This window comes from Leptopilina boulardi, unplaced genomic scaffold (assembly GCF_019393585.1).
Source record: "Leptopilina boulardi isolate dan_hultmark-lab unplaced genomic scaffold, ZJU_Lbou_2.1 LbouV2_278, whole genome shotgun sequence".
NCBI classification, from domain to species: Eukaryota; Metazoa; Arthropoda; class Insecta; order Hymenoptera; family Figitidae; genus Leptopilina; species Leptopilina boulardi.
Window position 1 is genome coordinate 2,553,951 of NW_026137838.1, and position 22,661 is coordinate 2,576,611.

Below are 22,661 nucleotides of genomic sequence, written 5' to 3' on the forward strand. Positions count from 1 at the left end.
AATAGTTCTTCAATGGTGTTGACTTTAGTTAATCAATTCCAGCATCAATGAAGGTTTTTTTTTCCCGCATTGGTTTAAAAAAGCAACCATTGTTCCTGAACCGTTATTTTAATTTTTTTCTACGCACATTAATCGGAGTGAGCAAACATTGCCGGGGGGTGTATAGCTTCAGACCTTTTTTTGTAACAGGGAAATTAATCTAAAATTAATTTTATACTGGTGGTGGGTATTAATTCTTTATACATCATTTGCCCTCTTTTTTTTTAAGTTCGACTTTCTTTTTTTTTTGGAGAATATTTACTATCTCCTCTATCATATTGTAGAAAGACATATGCGAGTAAGAGAGTGATAAGGGAAAAAAAAAGCGTAAACAGCAAGCAGAGAGGCAAACACACAACAACAAACAGACAATATCACCAAGGCATTCAGAGTACGGCGGATTATGCCTTGAATTTTGCAGGGCCATATTCATTTCTGAGATTGGTTTCTGGCTTCTTCCGCTTTTTCTTATCGTTGAACGGGTGTCCTCCCCCCTTCTGTCCCGATGAATTTGCAGGAGAAAGAAAGTTGTAGAGAAAGAGAGAGAGAGAAATGAAAATAAAAAGAGTTGGCCAGGAAGAGCTTATTAGTTCCTTCCGAGGGAAAAATAAAAGTTTACCCGACATCAGCTAGATACCCATCGCAAAATGGGAACTAGTTTTTTGTATCTATATATAGAGAAAGAGAGGATCGAAAATACAATCTGCCGAATCTTTTGCGATATCGAAAATTGAAGGTGATCCAAAAAGTATATAGAATATGCAGAAGGTCTTTTCATGTTTCTTATGGTAAAAAAAAAAAGTATGAAAAACTTTTTGTCTTTATTTCTTGAAAAAAGTTTCTTTAGTGAGAAAAATATTTATTTGATTCAAATAATAATCGGTTACTATATCAAAATCAATATGAACACAGAAAATTAAAAGGCATTAAAATAAGCTGCAATTATTTTAATCCAATTTTGCTTATTTTAATCCATTTTGGTATTAAAATAAGCAAAATTGGATTAAAATAATAAGCATTGCAGCTTATTTAAATGCCTTTTAATTTTCTGTGAATATTTTTGTATAAAATTTGAGTCAATTAAATTGTATTTGTTTAAAACCATATTTCAATTTAAAAGAAATGGTACAGATTTTCGAACTGTTGCGGTTAAATAACTTCAACTGCTCTCTAAATTTGAATCAGCGATAAGTATATACCACTGTTATACCAATTAGCGTATATACGCTGAAAAATCAGTGAATTTTCACTAATTTATCAGTGCATATACACTGATTGGAATCAGTGGTATAATTATAGCTGAGAATCAGCGAGATTTCGCTGATTCAAAGAACCCCGCACCATTTACATGGGAATTTGGGGTCCGGTGAAATTTTCTGCAACTTTATAATTTTGTAGTTTTTGACCTCCTGAACAAAAAATGTAAATGGCAAAATTCAAAAAAATGTACAAATTTTTTAAAAATTGAGGTTTAAGTTTAAAAAATAGTGTTACAAGCGGAAAAAATTCAAAAATGAGTAAAACCAAAAGAGGTAAACAAACTGTCTTAAAACTCGCTACTCGAAGGTTTTCGGGGTCGCTCATTACGAATTCGATGTCAATTTTTGAAAATCCAAAATGGCGGATCCAAAATGGCCGACGATTTTTTTAAATACATTGAATTCCCTTAAATCTTGTTACTCGGGGGTTTTCGGGGTCGCTAATTACGAATTCGATGATAGTTTTTCAAAATTCAAAATACCGGATGTGAAAAAAGGTTTAAAAATTATTTTTTAACGTGTTTTAAGAAACTTTGTTTAGTTCTTTTGGTTTTGCTCATTTTTGAATTTTTTTTGCTTTTAACACTATTTTTTAAACTTAAACCTCAATTTTTAAAAAATCTGTCCATTTTTTTGGAATTTTGCCATTTACATTTTTTGTTCAGGAGGTCAAAAACTACAAAAGTTCAAAGTTGCAGAAAATTTCACCTGACCCCAAATTCTCATGTAAATGGTGCGGTGTTCTTTAGAGAGTGCATTATCAGAATTGAATGTTACAGAAAATTAATTTTCGTTAGACATTTTTTTTTTAAATATTTTTTATTCTCCATATACATTTTATCGTGGCATATATAAAAAAAAATGCAAAAAAAAGAGGCTAAAAATATTTAATATATACATAAAATCCAGAAGCAGTTTCCTTTTCAATATGCCGGTATACTATAAGAGAAATCTATAATTAGAACCCGGTCTTGCCCCATCTTCTCTGGCGAAACAATTAATTAAAATTCTCCAATAATTAGAGGCGAGATAGACAGGCAAAAGGGGGGGGGGGCAAAAAAAATTGATAAAAAGTTAAAAAAAAAAAAGGAGTAAGGGTTGGTTGATAGTGTGCGGTTTTAGACTTAGAATGCATTCCAAAACGGTTATCAGACGAATAGGGTATAGGGAATATAGCCGGTGGCAAACAAGCTCCATGATGTCGTGTTTCGTTATATATGAATATGATGGGAACGAAATAATACAATATGGATCCCAACCCCCCTTCACCCCCCTCATATACTCATCATGTTACATATATATGGGATAAAATATATTAAAAAACAAAAACATTTTTTCCCCGCATAATTCTGAATAATCGATATTTATAACAATTTTTATTTATTTATTTATTTATTTATTTATACAATTTTTTATTACCAATTTTTATATATTAAAATTATTTTCGAGAAAATAATAATATGAATAAAAATACAATACTTCCCCTATGAGGAAGCAATAAATAATAATAAATATAATAATAATAATAATAATAATAATTTTTTTTTAGAAGTAATAAAATAAGTGTTGTTCTTATAGGGGGAAAATATATATATATATATATATGTAAAACTTGGATATAATAAACGTATACTCTATATAGGAGAACAAGGTTCGTACAGCTATACATATGCGGTAATTAGCGAAAGGGGTTAGTTTAGCTAAAGGCGGGGCCTACACTAACCAATGGGATCGTACACTTCTTGCGGATGCTGTGTATAAAACACACTCTGATAACACCGCCCGCGGGTATTCTCTTCGCAATTTTTAATTCTCTCGTTTTTTTTTCTTCTTCTTCTTTTGTTGTTAAATTTGCCCTTCCTAAATTTTAGGTCTTTGCATTTTTGAATAATATTAATTTTTACATCATTCAATAATTTATTATCAATTTTTAAAAATTTTATTTTTTATATTATTATTATTATTATTATTGTTATTATTATTATTATTATTATTATTGTTATTATTATTATTATTATTATTACTATTATCATTATTACACGGGGAAAAATATTTACCTGAAATAGCGAAAGTTTTCACTAGAGTAGCGAAATATTTAACTGAAACAAGTAAAACTTTTGCTACTGTAGTGAAACGTTTCGCTGTTCGATGTAAGTCTCGAAGTAAATCTTTTTTCCGTATATTATTACTATTATTATTATTATTATTATTATTATTATTTTATTATTATTACTATTTTTTTTATTATTTTTGTTATTATTAAATGGTTCAAATATGGATAGAATTTTTTTTTTCTTTATAAATAAATATTTGTGGAACTGTAAAAAGGATAATTTTTTATAGAGTAAAATGGAAAATTTTATTTGTGCTATACATTTCTCTTCTCTCTTTTTTTTGTACATGTTTTTTACACATTTTTCTCGCTGATATCCGCGTACATTTTTCTAGACCATCACCACTATGGCAGAAAAATTTAATAAGAAAAAATCTCGGAGAACATTTGCATTACTTACATTCTTCACGATCTTTTTTATTATTGTAGACAATTTTTCTGTGTTTATATATATATATAAAAATTCTGACATATCTCTCCTTCACTTCTTGCACATCTGTGCATATGATTTCATATGCGCAAATAATTTTTGCTTCTTTTGTATTTTTCTGTTTTTAATTCTCATATACAATTTATATACATTTCCTATATATATATATACATTTCGTTATATGCGCGTCATCGACTTTGCCTTTAGGCGCCTAATCGTTTATTTTGTGTCTAGATTATAGCTCCTAAACGTTCTTCTTCATCCATTTTCGCTATAAGAGTTAAATCATTTCATGCTAAAAAATTCTGGTCCTTTTTTTTTGATCAAGTTTATTTTTATTCTACAATAAGTATATCTGTTTATGATCTATATATTACCAATCACTACACGGAAAAAAATCTTAACCTGAAACAACGATAATTGTTTTTTGGAACAGCGATATATATTTTACTAAAGCAGTAAAAATTTTCGTTATTCTAGAGAAACATATCGCTGTTTCAGATGAAGATTTTTTTTCGTGTAGTATTTTACTGGGGGCAAAAATTAAGGGCAAAAATGTTCATACCTAGATCAGCGATATGTTTCACTAAAACAGCGAAAGTTTTCGCTATTCTAGAGAAATATATCGCTGTTTCATCAGGTATTAATTTCGGGAATAGTAAAAACTATTTTCGGAGTAAACTTTACTATTTCCGGAGTAACTTTTTCTATATTTGGAGAAATAGTTGTCGGAAATTCCGAACTTTGAGTTTTACTTTGTAAGTACAGTAAAAGTTACTTTAAATTTTTGTTCGTGTAGGAAAAACATATATTTATACAGAAAATTAAAAGACATTAAAATAAGCTGCAATGCTTATTATTTTAATCCAATTTTGCTTATTTTAATCCATTTTGGTATTAAAATATGTAAAATTGGATTAAAAGAATAAGCGTTGCAGCTTATTTTAATGCCTTTTAATTTTCTGTGTAAAGATTTTTTTTTGTCGTGCCCTTTTTTAATTTGCAAAAAATTAATGTTACTTTATATCAATTAATTTTTTTATAGTATAATTATTAATTTTTTATTTTACGGAATTTAATTTATTTAAAAAATTATTTTTTGCAGAAAAAAATTGCATTTCAAAATATTTTACTAAAAATTATTTTCTAAATATACATTGATAGAAATAAACTTAATTTGTGTTATATCCGGGTCAATGCAATTTGTTATTTCCTTATTACAATACGAAAATAATTCACAGAGGCGCGCATCGATTATCAAAATAAATTCTGAACATAAAAAAGAAAAATCTTTTTTGAAAAAGTAAATCTCTTTTGGTTTTAAGTGATTCTGATTGTTATTTATATATATATATATTGAATTCTTTAATTGGGATCGCGAGTTATCTGTAATTTGAGGCATTTGGTGAGATTATAGCAGCGCAACATTGGGAAGGTATAATATATATAAGAGAAAACAAGGCATGAGCATTAAAAGGAGAGTCGATTCTGAAATAAGATAAATGAGAAAAAAAAAGAAGGAAGGAAGGGATATAACGAAGACATTTGAGTTCTATTGGTCCCGACCATGCCTTTTCTGCATGGCAAAGCAATTAAATGCAATTCCAAAGAATTCCACTCAGCACTCAGCGCATAATCTGCAACAGTCTGCTTCTCCTCCTGAGAATGAGAGTAGTGGCGATCCCTTACCTTTATCTTATTAGTCTACAGTTATATATTACAGTCTTTTAAATGATCTACTCAACTTCTTCATTTTCCCACAGGGGAACCTTATATAAAAAAAATAAACCTGTTATAGTGTTGACAAAAAGCTTTTGCCTTAAACACTATATTATATACCTGTATATTAATACTTTCAAGTCTTTATCGAAAATTAATCAATCGATCCTTAAGTGGAATAATAACACTTATGATAATATAAAAATAATAATATTATTATTATTAATTTTTACAATTTTTTGTAATTATTATTATTAATAATAATTTATTATTAATTTATTAATTTATTAGTTATAATATTAATAATAATTATTACAAATAATTAATAATAATAATAGTAATAATAATAATAATGGGGCGCATGATTATTCCATAAAAATCAAATAAGAATTTTCATTTTAGAGAATTTTATTAGTAGTCATTATTTTTAGGACGAATTTTCATTTTCCGAATTAGAATTTCTTTTTATAGAAATTTTCACTTAATTAAATTTTTAGCTGCCGAATTTTGGTTTGGCAGAATTTTTATTTTTATATAGTCATTTAATTTACATAATTTTTTTTTTAAGGGAATTTTAATTTAGCAGAATTCTCATTGAATTGAATTTTATGTGATACGAATTTTTAAATGTGACAAATTCCAAATTCACCGTATTTTAATTTGTCCGAATTTTTATTTATACGAATTTTAATTTGTCTGTATTTTTATTTGTACAAATTTTTATTAGTACAATTTTTTTTTAATTAATAGAATTTTTTTGAATTAATTTTCATTTGTCAAAAATTTTATTATGTAAAAATTTATATAAAAGAAAAATCTGTCTAATTTTAATTTGAAAATTCGTATAAAAAATAATTATTTCTAAAAAAAATAAAAATTCTAAGTGATGATTTTTTTTTTTTTTTTGAAAAAAATTTATGCGGCAATAATTATTTTAATTATTTAACTGTTAATTAATTATTTTATAGTCTTTTAATTTCCGTAAATAATCGTCCTTAAATTTATTGAATTTATTCCAGTGTCAAAATTTTATTCGATAATAAAATTCGCAGGTTTTTTTTTTTTGATATTCTCTAAAATCGACAATAAAATATTAATATGTGAATAAATTTTCAAAAATGTAGAAAAAAACACAATTCTTCTTAGTCACTGAGTTTGAAAAAAAAAAAATTCCAAAGCAATCAATGAAAAAAATCAACGATTTTAAAAGAAGTCAACGACTGTAAAAATATTATGTAGTTGCTAAAAAGAAAGCGAATTTTTTTTTTTGAAAAAAATGATTCGGAAAAATTAAGGAAGGGAAATAGAAATATTATTCAAATTTGAACGATTTTATTTTTATTTTATTTTTTAATTCTTGGACTTTAAAAAATATATATATATGAATAACGAAGCATATTGTAGTTGTTTTTACATGATTGAATGGAATATCAGGGTTTTTTTTTTGCGGCATACACTGCACATCGTTGGGCGGTACACACTCTACTTGATATCCCAGGGGCAATATGCCTCTGCACTTTTAGAGTTTTCCTAAATAAATCTACATATAACGTTCATGAAGTATACGGCTGCGCATATCAACATGGGTTTAAATCGTAAACAAGAACAATGGCTTTTTACCCCGAGGGGATATTTCGCATACCCTAATTAAGAATGGCCTTGTTTTTAGTAAACTGCAAAATGATTTGCAGGTCCCTCTCGTCATCATCATCATCATCATCATCAACATCAACCATCTTCATCTTCATCATCATTATTGTTATTACCTTCATCGTTAGGTCGCTCGTTTTATATATATTTGATTTAACCCCTAAGATTTTGATTTCAAATTTTAATTTTTGATTTTCTAATTTAAATTCAAATTTGAATGTGAATTCGTTCACTAATTTAAATTTTTGAAAAAAAATTTTTTTTACTGGTTTTCAGTCATTTTTTTCACTAAAAAATTTGGGAAAGGAAAAAATATTACTGAATCAAATAGTAATGTTTTACTAAAAATTAGTTAAAATTTTTTACTAATTTTTAGATTGTTTTCACTAATATTTAGTAAGAAAAAAAGAAAATAGTACTAAATTCAATAGTAATATTTTCAGAGTGTCTACTAGTCCTGGAAATGTCCTGGAATTTGAAAAAATGTCCTGGAATGTCCTTGAAAGTCCTGGAATTTGAATTTTTGTTCTTGAATTTTTTATATTTTGCTTTTAAATTTTCAAAAATTTATAATTTTGTCAATCAAGTTAAAAAAAAATTCATTAAATAAGTAAAATGAAAATTTACTTAAGTGATTAATTAATTTTTTAATAATTTCTGAAAACAATAGTTAAATTAAAAATTTTTTTATTCCTTAAGGTCATCCAATTTAATGTTCTGGAAAAATAAGAAATTTGTCCTGGAAAGTCCTGAAAAAGTCCTGGAATTTTAATTCAGATTTTTAGTAGACACACCCTGTTATTTTACTAAAAAATGGAAAATAAAGATTAGAAAATTTCTATTAATTTTTAGTCAGTTTTCTTTTCACTAAAACTTTAGTTAAAAAATATAGTATTAAATCAAATAATATTTTACAGGGCTGCCATACGGGTCAGAAAAATCAGGAAAAAGGTCAGGGAATTTTATTGAAAAGTATTTTAGAAAAATATCAAATTTCTAAAAATGCTACTAAAATTATAATTTTCAAAATTTTCAATTCAAACTTTTCCTCTCGCTTTTGCTTCCAAAAATTATTGTCTTTTTTTTATTATTGAAAACCATAAATATTTTAGAGTAAGGGAAAAAATTTAAATTCAGACTGGAAAGCAGGGAAAAATAAAATTTTTGTGACAATTCTATTTACTAAAAATTAAAATTAATTTCTACTAATTTTTAGTCATTTTTCACTAAAAGTTTAGTAAAAAAAAATATGTATATATATTTCTATCAAATAGTTTTACTGAAATAAATTTTACTAAAAATTATTGAAAATTTCTATATTAATATGAATTAGTTAAAAAATTATTTTATAAATCTTTTTTATTTGTATTTTTTATGATTGTAGTTATTTTTAATTTTTTTTTAAATATTTTTTTAATATTTGTTAAATTAATATTTTATTATTATAAAAATTGAAGAAAACGAAATAGTTTTTTATATTTGATAAACATATATAATAGTGGATTGACTTTTGTATGTATACAAGAAAAAGTTGATCCTCAATTTTGTGCAGGATACTCGGCGCGTTGAATGAAAATTGAGGATTGAAAAGGAAAGATGCGATTCACTCGAATAAAAGAAGCAAGAAAAAAATTGAGTGGAATAAGTGGAGAAACTATTTCCTTTTGCGCGGTGCTTTTTTTTCTTTTTTTTTTTTTTTTATAAAACTTATTAATTCGAGTGCTTTTCTATGATTTGAAAAAACTTATCTTAAGTTCTTTACTAAAATTTAAAAAATTAAAAAATTCTTCAAAAATTTACCCATAAAAAAGAGAACAAATATTTCCAGAGTCAAATTAATTTTTTTTTATTAGAGAAAAATTTTTTTGAAATATTTGAAAATTAATTTTTTTCGATTATTATTATTTATTATTTTTTTCTATTATTGGAGAGAAATTTTTGAAATGTTTGAAAATTAATTTTTTTTTGAGTGAATTTTAAAAGCGTAGAAAGAAAGGAAATTATTTTTTTTTCTTTTATTGGAGAGAGAAATTTTTGAAATGTTTGAAAATTAATTTTTTTTTTTAGTGAATTTTAAAAGCGTAAAGAAGGGAATTTTTTTTTTCATTTATTAGAGAGAAATTTTTGAAATGTTTGAAAATTAATTTTTTTTTGAATGAATTTTAAAAGCGTAAAGAAGGGAAAATTTTTTTTTTTTTTATTAAAGAGAAATTTTTGAAATGTTTGAAAATTAATTTTTAGTAAATTTTAAAAGCGTATAGAAAGAAAGGAAAAGGATTTCATCAAGTAAGGAGTGATTTTATATATTGTATATAAACCAAATACTCATACGTTTATGTAAATACAGATGTATGCCCAATTTGTTTGGCACGCGTTTCGTAAATAGAGCACACAAAAAAATTGCACACGCTCAAAATGCCTTGCGATGAAATCAGAGATGACATGAAGTGTCGACAGAATTCGTTAAAAATCACTCTCGTACATTTTTCTCATTAACATTTTTTATTTTGAAAAAAAAAATAAAACAAAAAATGAATTTATAAAAAAAAAAAATTTTTTTCTCTACTAAACAAAAAACCAATATTTAATTACAAAATTTTTTTTTTTGATAATATATTGGTAATATAATAGGAATTATTTTCCCTTGATGTGTACGCGATCTTGTAGAAATTTGAAGCTTCAAATCGATCGAGAAGCACACAGAGAGACTTTGCGAGGGTGACACAAAACCAAGAAAAGAAGAAAAAAAAAAAAAAAAGGGGTAAGTCGAGCTGTGTGCATAGTAGACTTTCTGTCCTCTTGGGAAAGGTAAGAGGTATATTATAGGGGTGCAGGGGGGGGGAGGATTAAAAAATATAAGGGGGTGGCAAAATACACGACACAATGGTTAAAAGCAACAGGAATAAAAAAAAAAAAAAAAAATCCATATTCAGATTCGATGGCTAAGATGAATGTTCTATTCATGAAAAATGTCCGTGTGCCGCCCATTATCATCGTTATATTGCGCAACCGATGATTATTATTATTATTATTATTTGAGGGTATCGCATTGCCCGTCATAACCACGTCAGAGGGAGCATTGTCCACGTGACAGCGATAAGGCCCATTTGCCGCAGTTTGAAGTATATTCAACTAAACCGCAAATATAATAGGGATAAAATTCCAAAAGCGTCCAACAATGGTCCTCGACGTACTGCCTTCAACCCCCCGAGAAGGGTAATTATAAAACCCGCGCTTTTTTTTTTTTTGTGAGAAACATATTAATTACACTTTAATGAATTTCATCAAGATCTTATTTCCGCGAAATCGACATAATTGGAAAAATTTTCTGTAATAAAAAAAAAAATATATTATTTTTGAAACAAATTTTTTTTAATTATGAAATTTGATAAAAAAGAATTCTTTTTTTTCTATTAAATTTCTGTTATATAAATTGTTGGTTACTTAATTAGGAAAGCTGTAATTAGGAAATGAATCGTAAATTTAGTTTAGGCCGCGGGTATCTATGAATAAAGTTGGTGGAACTAAAATTGGATGGAAAATTTTTTTTTTGAACTTTTGGAATATTAAAAAACGAGACGAAAAAATTAAAAAAGGAAATTTTAATTTAAAAAATGGTAATTTTTACTAAAAATAGTTTTTAATTTATTTTATGTTTTTTTTTTATTAATAAATTTGTATTTTATTTTGAAATTTTAATTTAAAAAATAGTAATTTTTACTAAAAAATAGTTTTTAATTTATTTTATGTTTTTTTTTTTTATTAATAAATTTGTATTTTATTTTGAAATTTTAATTTAAAAAATAGTAATTTTTACTAAAAATAGTTTTTAATTTATTTTATGTTTTTTTTTTATTAATAAATTTGTATTTTATTTTGAAATTTTAATTTAAAAAATAGTAATTTTTACTAAAAAATAGTTTTTAATTTATTTTATGTTTTTTTTTTTTATTAATAAATTTGTATTTTATTTTGAAATTTTAATTTAAAAAATAGTAATTTTTACTAAAAATAGTTTTTAATTTATTTTATGTTTTTTTATTAATAAATTTGTATTTTATTTTGATAGGAGAAATTGCAATCGAGGACCGGGATTTTCGAAGTGTTTCAATATCGTAGGGTCCACTCTCAGATATACAAAACTCGAATATATATTTGGCAAAGGGATAAGCCGTATCGTAAATACCACTTTTGAACAATACAAAAAGGAGAATATATATAATATTTATGTAGAATATTCGAAATTTAGCTTTGAGACAAGTGTCAAAATACTCAAAATATACAAAACTCATCCTCAAGAGGAAATTTTATTTGACGAACATTTCAAATTCTGTATTGCAATAAGTCAGAAATTTTTATATATTTTTATTTCAAAAGAAAATTTAAATTAAAAAATAGTAAAGATTCCAAATTTTGTCTAACAACTGAAACTGATAAAATTTAAGAGCAATAATGAAAAACAATTTTTTGCAAATTCTTTTTTTAAATATTCATTTTTTTTTTGAGATATTAATTTTTTATTGCATTTCAGGTTTTTGGGTATTGAACCAAGAACAAGTACATCACACGAAAATGGAGGAGAAGGACAGATTGGAGCCGGAGTAATTGGTCCAGCCAGTGCGGAAAAAAATTGCAGAAACTTACATCTTACTCCAAAACAGCAGGCGATATGTTTACGATCGCCACCTTCCCTGCAGGTGATTTCAATCATTAATTTAATTAAGATTCTTCTTTCATTTTTTTTTTTAAATCTCTTTTTTAAATTTAATATTTTTTAATTCAAATTTTTTTTTTACGAAAAATTTATTAATAATTAATTTTTTAATTCCAGGTTATTAAAATTAAAAGTAGTACTATTTTGTAATTATTATTATTTTTAAAAAAAATTTTTTTTATTGAGGATCAATATCTTTGTGATACGTATTGAATTATAGAAATTTTTTTTTCTCATCTCAGTTTTGGAAAGTGCGTTTACATTTCTTAATGCACAAATCTGGTGAGAATCTTTGGTCTAGACAAACTCGAGCCAAAAGTTGGTTCCTTTGACTATTGCCGACGCGCGCGAGAAGTGCAGACCGGTATATTGTAGAAGAAAAAATATTATATATTTATGAGAATCTTTTCTTTTTTTTTTTTCTTTTCAACACTTTAATTTAAAAATATTCTTCACGCTTAGATTCATTAGAAATTCGATTTTTTTGAGGGGAAAAAAATATGTTTGAATAGTAAATTTTACGAAATTAAATAAAAAAAATTACCGAAGAGTACAAAAAATTTGTAAAAATCAACTGCAGGATAATTTACGTTTAATTTAATTCAATTTATTAATTATTAATTATTAATTATTAATTGTAATAATTCAATTTATTTATTTAAAATTGGAGTTATTTAGTTAATTGAATTTCTTTAAATTTTAGTTTTATTTATTATTTTTTTATTTTATTTATTGTCAACTTGTAATTTACTTTATTTTTTATTTCAATTTTTTTTATCAATTCTTAGTTTTTTATTATAAGAGTTTATATAATGATCGCATTAATCTGCATATACATAAAATACAATTTGAAAGATTGAAACGCGCCTCGTGCAGATGCTTTATGCAATATCTGCAGAAGACATGTAATCGCTCATCTTGAAATTGAACATTAATCCTTAATATCCTTAATTGAGTTTATCGTACCTATTTAAATTCTTTAGAAATTGTTTTTGTTGTCCTTTTTAAAAATTGCAATATTTAATCAAAAATATATTTCTCAAATATTTATTTTATTTATTATTAATTTTTATTTGTATTGAAATTATTTTAATTTATTTAAACCAATAAATTATTTTCTAAAATAATTTTTACCAATAAAAATAAATTATTTAATTTTTTTTGTATTGTGAAAAATATTATTTCAGCTTCTGTATTTTGAGCGCCAATTTTTTTTTTTTTGCGAATAAATTTTAATTTATTTAAATTGTTTCAGGCAATCAGTGCAGGTGCAAGATTAGCGATAGAAGAATGCCAACATCAATTCAGATCGGCAAGGTGGAACTGTACCATTAATCCTGAAAATCCCGACAACATTTTTGGCGGTGTCATGCTAATCAGTGAGTCCAAAAACTAGTAATTTTTGCCTATTATTTTCTTATACCCACCATTAAAAATCGCATTTCTTAAGAAGCAATTTTCAACTTTCTCATTTTTCAAATATGAAAACAAGAAACTGACAAAGAGAAGCCTCTTTTTGTTCTTGTTCAGAAGAATTTTTTTTTTTTTTTTTTTTTTTTTTTTTTTTTCCTTTGAATATTCGCATAAAATATATTTGTAAAATTAAATAACAATTTTTATTCTTAGATGAATATTTTTTAAATTTGAAATTTAATTTTATGGAAACAATTTTTAAAAACCTCTTTTTTTGAATAATAAAAGAAATTTTTTTTTTTTTAAACAGATAGTCGAGAGGCTGCATTTATTTATGCGATATCAGCAGCGGGAATCGCTTATAGTGTGACGAGAGCTTGTTCACGAGGAGCTCTTACAGATTGTTCTTGTGATAACCGGGTGAGAGCGAGACATCCCAATCATTGGCAGTGGGGTGGCTGTAGCGAAGTAAGTGTATTAAATTTCAACCCTTTCATCTTCCTTGCGCGCATGTTTTTTGAAATGAAAATTTTTCTCTCCTTGAAAGACAAAAAAAAAAATGATTTATTCATTCGTAAATTTTTGTGAAAACTATAGCGGATTTTTGAATAATTGTCAAATAGAGATGGAGAATAAAGAAAAGTGATTTTTCTCTTTACAAAACAAAATAGCACTGTCATCATTATTTTGTATAGGGACGATGACTGAGGCTAGTGGAACATATTTTCTTTATTCTATCTGTAACGCTGAAGGGGTCGACCGCAGGTATTTCAGTTACGACAAGACGAAGCACGTAAACGGATGCATTTTGCGTGAACAGGTGACCCCTTGTAGACATTGCAAGCTTACAAGGGGATTAAGGGGACACTAAGCTTGTTAACTTGCAACAACCCCTCTTATTCACGAACCCATGCTTTGCCTATGAAACACGTTTCATCAACATAAAACCTAGAAACAACCCTCAAGATTCTCATTTCTCAATCCTGGACACAGTTTATAATTTTTCTTTCTTTAACTACTTTAATGAGTTGCAAAATTTCTTTTCTTTAACATTTATTGATTTCATAATTAATTTTATTATTTATTTTTTTCTAGACAAAAAATTTATCAGATTGTAAATTTGAAGAAAAAAAATATATATATAAACTAGATTTTTGTATTTTGTAAACGTGTGAAACAAGTTGACGTTAAAGTGAAGAATTTCTAGTGGACGACCTTAAAAACCCACGCGCTATTTAGATAAAGGATATAGAGACGTAAATAAATGCGGCTAACCATAGTAAAACCATAGTCAAGTTTTGTCCTTGCAATTTATAAACGAGAGAATATATATCCCCTTCGTTGAGGTCCTAGAACTGTCAGAAATACGCTTGATCTCAAGTAACAATGTTTGCACCTCACTTCCCTTTTTCAAAAATAAAATTCAAACACTCGAAGGTTTTTGCTTTTCAATACTTATTGCGTTCACCTCAAAAGGAATTAGGATCAACAACAGAGGAGATTATTTCTCTTGTTGGAAAAGCCATTTTACCTTTCACATTTAAAAAGGAATTTGCTGATGCAAATGTCCTTCGAATTATTTTCTATTAATATATACAAACATTGTCTTTTTTTGCGCAAAATTTTTTTCTATTTTTAATTTTAGTTTCTTTAAACAAATTTTAATTTAAAAATTTTTTTTTTAAAACTTAATTTTAAAAAATTAATTAAATAAAATTAATAATTAGTGGGATAAAGAAAAACGGAAACCAGTGTCAAAATTATAGTTTCATTTAAAATGAAGAGAAAAAGAAGTTATATTTCTTATGAATAAACATGACTTTGCTTTAATTAACTCACGAAACGGATACTTTGCTAATAAACTTATCTCTTATCGTCACAGAGTTTGAACATAAAAAACATGCAAATGTGAATCGGGACATGCTGATTTCATTGAAAATGTAACCATTAAATTTCAATTAGTTTTTGATCTGGGAGATTAAACTCATTATTCAGATGTACTTGACACACAGTAATATACAATATTCTTGAAAGAAAAATTTATTTAATATTTATTAAAATTATCTTGCTCACATATAAATTTATTTTTAAGGAATGTAAATGTGAAAGTTTACTATATTTATATATATTTTCATATTTCTCAAATGATATATATTTAAAATTTCAATTATTTCATGTTTCTGTAAAATTAACAGAAAATTTACAAAAAAAAATTTATTTGCAAGAATTTTTTTTTTAATATACTTTTGAAATACCTACTTTTAATCAGTTATAATAGTTTAATAATTATAAATAATTGTAAAATTATTCTATTGTAGAAGTTATTAAAAATAATTGAAAATTAATTTATTCAATGAATTTATTGACAGAAAATTTACAAATATTTGAAAAAAAAAATGTATTTGCAAGATTTTTTTTTTAAATATAATTTTGAAATACTTTTAATCAATTTGAACAATTATAAATAATTTGTAAAATTATTCACCTATTGTAGAAATAATTAAAAGTAATGGAAAATTAATTTATTCATTGTAAAGAGTAAAAAAAAAAAAATTGAAATTTCGCCTGACAGAAAATTGTTTTCAGGATATTCACTTTGGAGAAAAATTCTCTCGCGAATGGTCAGATGGAGGGGAAGAACCAGTAAAAGACGGTGTAGTTCAAGGCCCAGCTGGATTAGCAGGATTACTCATGAGAAAACATAATAGTGAAGCTGGAAGGCGAGCGATTCGCTCAAGGATGCAACGTGTCTGCAAGTGTCATGGTAAATTGCAAAAAAAAAAGAAGAAAAGAAAAAATCCTTTAAAAAGGAAAAAAAATGGTTTTTAATTAATTTAATGGCTTTTGTTAAGAAAATGATTATAATCTTTACTTTTCAGGTATGTCCGGTTCATGTAGTGTTCGTGTTTGCTGGCGGAAATTACCCACATTTAGGGTGGCAGGAGTGGCATTGGCAGCACTGCACGAGGGCGCAGCTTTAGTGCGTCTTGCTCAAAGGGGTGGCAAAAAACCAGCAAGATTAAGGCCGGCAAGACCTGACCTGAAACGGCCAAACAAAACCGACTTGGTTTACTTAGAAGATAGTCCTGATTATTGCGAACGAAATACCACGTACGATTTTTTTCTAAAAAGAAAATTTTATTTATTTTTAAATATTTATTTTTTAGCTTACCTTAATTTAAAAATAAAATTGTAATTGTATGTTTTTCAGTTTGGGAATTCCTGGCACGAGGGGAAGGATATGCAATCGAACATCATTAGGATTAGATGGATGTCGTCTGCTCTGCTGTGGCCGAGGATATCAAACACGAGTGCGAGATGTAACGGAAAAATGTAATTGCAAATTTGTCTGGTGCTGTGACGTAAAGTGCGAGCTCTGTCGAGAAAATCGTGAGGAGCATGTTTGCAATTAAAAAACAAAACAATGTTTTCACCAGAAGGCAAAATGGTACTTAGAAGAAAAAAACCTCAAAAGGTTTTATATTCAAAAGTATAAAGCGAAAAAGTAAGAAACATTTTTGACCCTCACTTCTTTGTTTTTTATTATTAATAATAATAAAGTGATAGACTTCATTTATCATGAGAAAATAGTCAAAAAAAAAAGTAATAAATCTACATAACATACGAGGCAGGGGGAATATTCCAATTATTATTTTTTTTTTTGAAGACGAATTCAAACTTGAAATTTATTTTTTTATTGTTGATTAATTTTAATAAATTCTTGAAAAGAGTGAATTTTTTTTTATTCTAATATTTGTGCGTAAAATTGACTCCCTGCCAGAGAAGAAGTTATTGAGATTTTTCGTAAAAAAAAGAAAAAAAAAAAAAAGCCGCCCGAAAATGTTTGACGCACGACGTACGCAAATTCGCGCTTCCAGTGCGTAAGCGCCAAGAGAGGCTACTTTTAAAAGATATTTATAATTTATGATTTCCCAAGAGCGTGAATGCCATAGCGAGTAAAATGTAAACGAGTTTGTAATGTTAAAAAATTGTAAACCGTTTTTCGTTAAGCTCTCGGCCCTTGGCTTTAAAAAAAAAAATTTTTTTTGGCGCTCAAGGATCATCAGAAATTGATTCCATTTAGGAAAGAAAAAAAAAGCGCCCATGCTCTCTAATGAGTATATAGTGATTTCAAATGACAACCCAACGACGCCTTCGGGCCGACCGAGAAGATTTTTCTCGTATGCCAATGAATGTACATACACGATTTTTTATTTTCTAACGTACTTAATACTTATCCTTACCGCTGTATATGTATATATATATAAAAATATGCGAGACACATTATTTCTCGTCCAATTCAATTTTTTGATTTTTTTTTTTAATTCAAATTTAAATTAAAGGTCGTTAATTTGCGACGAACTGACCATTCTGATTTTAATTTAGAAAAATCGAAAATTTCTATAAAAAAAGAAAGGACTATTTAAAAAATAGTTTTTTTAATTTTAAAAACAGAATTAAAATAAAATTGAAATTACATAAATAAAACTCAAGAGAATTTAAAAAAAAAATTGTTTCATCGAGAAATAAGTCAAGAATGTCGCAAATAAAATACCTTGGAGAATTTTTGATTCCATAATAAGAAATGGACGAAAAAATAATCAATTGCATATACATATTAAACGTACATAGTACTGATAATACGAAATCCAAGGCACTTTCATTCGAAAATTATTGAGCCGAGGATTCCGTCCACTAGTTTTGCCCATTCTCTGTGTTTTAAAAAATACTTTGTAAAAAAAAAAATTATTTCGATTCCAATTCCAAAAATCAAATTTTTCCTTTCTTTCGAAAATTTAATTTTCGAATATTTTTTTATTGAGGTGATAATTTTATTATTTTTTTTAAAAATGCACAATCCCATAATTTCAATATCCGTCGGGCAAAAAAAAATCGATAGGTTATAACCATATCGAAAGTTTAGAGAGTAATAAAAATGAAAAAAAAAAAAATGAAAAGCAAGGTTATTCTCTTGCTGTACAACAACGATATACAAAGCGCAGTATTGAAAGATTGTAATTTATTTTGTTTGAGATAATTTATATAAATATATATATATATATAAATATATAAATATATGTGTATATTCATACAGGGTAATTATCCAGTGATTTACATTGATTTGTGGTAAAAAAAAAAAATTGAAAAATCATCTAATTTTTTTTTTTTTTGTTTCATATATTTAATTATTGCACATGATTTTTGTAAATCATAAACTTCTTGGATAATTACCTTGTATATTTATATCGTAATCGCAACTTTTCTAACGTTACTTTTTCTCAAGTAACTGTTTGAAATATCGCATCACTCGATTAGCCTTAGGATACGGTAGTTTATAATATTTATATATGCATGACTTGTATCTTATACGTGTATTTATAAATACAAGATATAAAAAAATTTGATCACAATTGCTCAATTTTGTTTTTTTTTATAATTCGTTGTTTTTGTTTCATATTTCGTTGTTATGAATGTTTATGCAAAAATTTTATATGCATAATTTATTCTAAAGTTCTAAATGTTCACACGAACAAAATTTGTAATTTTAAAAATAAAAAATGAAAAATTGAAATTTGAAAACAGAAAACAATGTTCATTTGAACATTAAGAACTTGTATGAATTATTTACAATTAATTTGAAATATTGCCAAAAGTAAATTTAAAGTTTAATTTAAAAAAAAAATTATCTTTTATACTTTCCTTTTGATTTATTATGTTGACGTTCGTTCATTGCTGCGAAACGTGTGGCAAAATAAAGCATCGTAATGAAAATACTAAGTAGAGTGCCAACTGCAATACCATAGAGAAATTGCCATATTTCAGCGTAAGTATGAATATTTTTAACAGGTAAAAGAAAATTATCAGCTTCTGTTCTAATGCGTCCAATGTATTTAAGCCAAAAAACAAGTCTATCCATTGCAGGTGTTGGTCTATCTCTCAAGGAAAGTGAAATTTTTCTTGCATTTTCACGATACATAGCAGAATTGTGAATTTCATTCACAGCAGCGAGAATAGTTTCAATTGAAAAATCGCCTTCCGTCGAGTAAGCAAATCCTAATTTCAGAATGTGTAATGCATTTTTTTTCTCGTCGAAATTTCTCGGAAAACATATAACAGGCGTTCCATGAAATGCCGCCTCCAACAGTTCAGTTTCTTCACAATGACTCAATAAAACTCTCGTTCGCGGATAGCCTGTAAAATAATTTTCAAACTTAAAAAAAGAAGAAATTAAATCGTAAATTTAATCGATTTTAATTAAATCGTTATTAATCAATCGTACTATTCTAAAAATACTTAAGAGTAATAAATATATTTGTAAATAATACCTATAAGATCTTGACGATCGACTTTATCGTTAACAAAAAGATTTGTTGGTTGCGCTTCAAAAGTTACATTTTTTTGTCTCCAAACAAGAGCCTGTCCTTGTCTTCCCTGAGGTAATTTTTTTGCCAATTCTTCCATGAGACTTGAATGACTTTCATCTAACAATGAGACAATTGTTCCAGATCTTAATTCAACTAATTCTTTTTGAAGATTTTCAGGCAATGGTTCAACACCTCTACAATGGAAACATCCGACCTAAAAATTAAAAAATAATTTTCCTTATATCCTTTTTTTTTAATTATAATCAGTAAAAAAAAAAAATTATTCCTCACCTCTACAACTAATTGTGTCAAAGATGCAAAATTTGTACTAAAAACACTGTCACTTCCCCATAAAATTAATTCAACATCATTGTAAAGATTTTCCAATGTCACATCAATATTTGGAAGATATTTTGAGACTAATTTCAAAGCTGGATTAACGTAATTACTGCGAATTGATGAAATAAATAATTTATCTTTTACTGTTGAAATCATTGTCATCATAAATCCCTCAGTGTTTATCGGAATTGCCGATCCTGTTTGTATAAACGTATAAAGTTCTTCATTTGAACCTAGAGTCCAAATTACTGGAATTGATTTAATTGACTTCACCCAGGGAATTAAACAGGCATCGTGTCTGAAATATACAAGGTATTTTTTTATTAATAATTGCATGAAAATTAAATTAAATTAAAAAAAATATATATACCTAATAGAAGGAAATATTGTAAATGTGGGTTGAAGTTCACGAACTCTTTTTAAAATTGTTTTATCACTGAGAAGTTGTTCGCAGGCTTTGAGAGCTTTTGCTTCGACTTTAGTTTCTTCATTAAAAACTTTAAGCACTTCAACTTCAACTAAATTTTCATAAATATTCGCTGTCGAAGGAACAATTAAAGTTGTATCAATTCCCTGATCAGATAATGTATTTGCCAATAAAGAAAGATCATAGGTCTCTTCAAAGGCCACAATCAAAGCATTTTGTGGTGGAGTCGCTAGAAATGATGTTCTAGCTAAGGAAATAAATGCAAATAGTAAATTTATTATAATCTCTCTCTTCATTTTTTAACTTTTATTAATAGTCACTTTTTTTTAGAATTATTTTTAAAACCACACTTATAAATTTTATTTAAAAATATTTGTTAATTATAATACACTTTATAGCACTCTTTTTATCACAACTTATCACAGAATACTACTCCCACATGTATATTTTTAGTAAATCACCGAAAAAGGATATTCCTCCACGTGTACTTTTCTTTTTTTTAAAAAAAGTTTTATTTATAGTATTTTTAAAATACAATGTAAAACTAAATTTATCACAAATCCTTGACACACTTTTCAAAAAAAAAAAGAAAAAATAGTTTATTATTAATAAAAAATATTGACTTTTAAAAAGAAAAATAAAGTATAAACAAGCCGCAGAACTGCCAGGGAATGTTATCTGTCAACATAACCGCGATTTTTCAATTTTTCTTTATATTATTTAAAAATTAACAATTATTATTTGAGTTAATTCCTTTTTTACAGAAAATAACTATTTTGTCTTATTTTAATTCACAATATAAATATTAATATTTTTGACAGGTAAAAATAAACAATGCTTTTATTTACATATGTAAATATTAGGGCTGGTTCACACGTTATTTCTCGTAAAATTACGTATTGTACGTAAAGCAACTACCGTTCTTTGCTATTATTGCGTTAATTATTTCTCTACCTACTCATATCTGATTAAAGAAATTGACAAGTGTGTTTATCCTGTCATTTTGTAATTAAAATATTTCAGCTTTATTTAAAATATTAGTTAAAAAGTGCTTAAATATTTAAATAAACAACATTTTTATCTAGTTGATATTCACTTATTGACATAAGGGACATAAATAACATTACAAATTACTGTAAGTATAATATCTCATTCTTATTCGTAGTAGAATGTCAACTTTTTCATATAATTAAAATCTTCTCTTTTCTAATAATAGAAAAGATCCAAAATACAAAATAAATTGCCATTATAGTTTTTACAAAAAGAAAAATAGAGTTTATATGTTAGGATTTTTCTGAAATGTCAATATTCGTTGTTCTCTAACCTTGAAATTATGCGAAACATTATGGATTGTTATTTATTTTTTAGATAATAGTGCATTTCCAACAGGAGAACAAAATGGAAGAAAATAATGAGAAGGAAACAACTTATGCCCAGGAAGAGCCAACGACAACTGCAGGTCAACCGTTATCTGATTTTCTCCTTCAATTAGAAGATTATACCCCAACGGTACTTTTAACTTTTATTTTATTTGTATTCACTATCAAGTAAATTAAATTAATTTTGAATATTATAAAGTAATTATGAAACTTTTGCAGCTTCCTGATTCAATTACGGAACATTATCTGCGTACTGGAGGATTCAATACTACAGATGCAAGAATGTGAGTATTTTAAAAAGTAAAAGTATAATTATATTTTAAAATAATTCTATTCTTATTTTTAAATGTGTCAATAAAAAAATTCGACATTTTTTACAGTGTTCGTCTAGTTTCTTTGGCGGCACAGAAATTTATTTCCGAAATATCAAATGACGCTCTTCAACATTGCAAAACAAGAGGTGCGAATTTAAATACAAAAACCAAAATAAAAGATCGTCGTTATACATTAACTATGGAAGATTTAACTCCCGCCGTCGCAGAATATGGAATAATTGTCAAAAAACCACATTATTTTGTTTAATTTCCTTCTCTGTGTCTATAATAAATTAATTACACTCTTAGAATAATTATTTGTAACAATCATTGTTATTTTATTTTGTACTGAAAATCATCTAATGAATACTTTTATTTACACAACAATAATTTTATTTTTATTGCAAATTTTTTTTCTTTTAAATTATCAAAAAAAAAATATTTAAATTTTGTTTTATCATAAATTGAAATTTCGCGCCAAGCATTTATGCGCAGAATCG

The 22,661-nt window shown here is 26.3% G+C and overlaps 3 protein-coding genes across 3 annotated transcripts in view; 2 read left to right on the plus strand and 1 right to left on the minus strand.

The window, feature by feature from the left end:
* Positions 1 to 18,748, plus strand: part of LOC127282016 (protein Wnt-1-like) — a 42,649-nt gene extending 23,901 nt beyond the window's left edge. Inside the window, exons 3-8 of the mRNA XM_051306080.1 lie at positions 11,742 to 11,907; positions 13,180 to 13,303; positions 13,648 to 13,805; positions 15,924 to 16,101; positions 16,217 to 16,448; positions 16,549 to 18,748. Coding sequence (XP_051162037.1) covers positions 11,742 to 11,907; positions 13,180 to 13,303; positions 13,648 to 13,805; positions 15,924 to 16,101; positions 16,217 to 16,448; positions 16,549 to 16,750 — 1,060 coding nt within the window. The 3' untranslated portion in view covers positions 16,751 to 18,748. The remainder of the gene's footprint in view (positions 1 to 11,741; positions 11,908 to 13,179; positions 13,304 to 13,647; positions 13,806 to 15,923; positions 16,102 to 16,216; positions 16,449 to 16,548) is intronic.
* Positions 17,144 to 21,312, minus strand: LOC127282015 (UDP-glucuronosyltransferase 2B4-like). The gene is made up of 4 exons (XM_051306079.1): positions 20,412 to 21,312; positions 19,994 to 20,339; positions 19,664 to 19,916; positions 17,144 to 19,529 (listed from the first exon to the last, which is right to left on the minus strand). Exons 1-4 carry the CDS (start codon positions 20,762 to 20,764, stop codon positions 19,021 to 19,023), a joined length of 1,461 nt encoding a protein of 486 aa, XP_051162036.1. The 5' UTR covers positions 20,765 to 21,312; the 3' UTR covers positions 17,144 to 19,020.
* A 106-nt stretch (positions 21,313 to 21,418) lies between these two features.
* On the plus strand, positions 21,419 to 22,475 carry LOC127282018 (transcription initiation factor TFIID subunit 10-like). The gene is made up of 4 exons (XM_051306082.1): positions 21,419 to 21,603; positions 21,837 to 21,977; positions 22,067 to 22,131; positions 22,228 to 22,475. The coding sequence occupies exons 2-4, from the start codon at positions 21,867 to 21,869 to the stop codon at positions 22,427 to 22,429; spliced, it is 378 nt and encodes a 125-aa protein (XP_051162039.1). The 5' UTR covers positions 21,419 to 21,603; positions 21,837 to 21,866; the 3' UTR covers positions 22,430 to 22,475.
* Positions 22,476 to 22,661: the final 186 nt, after the last annotated feature.

Coding starts and splice junctions, on each gene's coding strand:
- LOC127282015 (XM_051306079.1), bottom strand. CDS start 20,764: ATGAAGAGAGAGATTATAATAAATTTACTATTTGCATTTATTTCCTTA. Junction 19,917..19,993: donor TGACACAATTAGTTGTAGAG/GTGAGGAATAAT, acceptor TTTAATTTTTAG/GTCGGATGTTTCCATTGTAG. Junction 19,530..19,663: donor CGATCGTCAAGATCTTATAG/GTATTATTTACA, acceptor ATTATTTTACAG/GCTATCCGCGAACGAGAGTT.
- LOC127282018 (XM_051306082.1), top strand. CDS start 21,867: ATGGAAGAAAATAATGAGAAGGAAACAACTTATGCCCAGGAAGAGCCA. Junction 21,978..22,066: donor TAGAAGATTATACCCCAACG/GTACTTTTAACT, acceptor AAACTTTTGCAG/CTTCCTGATTCAATTACGGA. Junction 22,132..22,227: donor AATACTACAGATGCAAGAAT/GTGAGTATTTTA, acceptor CATTTTTTACAG/TGTTCGTCTAGTTTCTTTGG.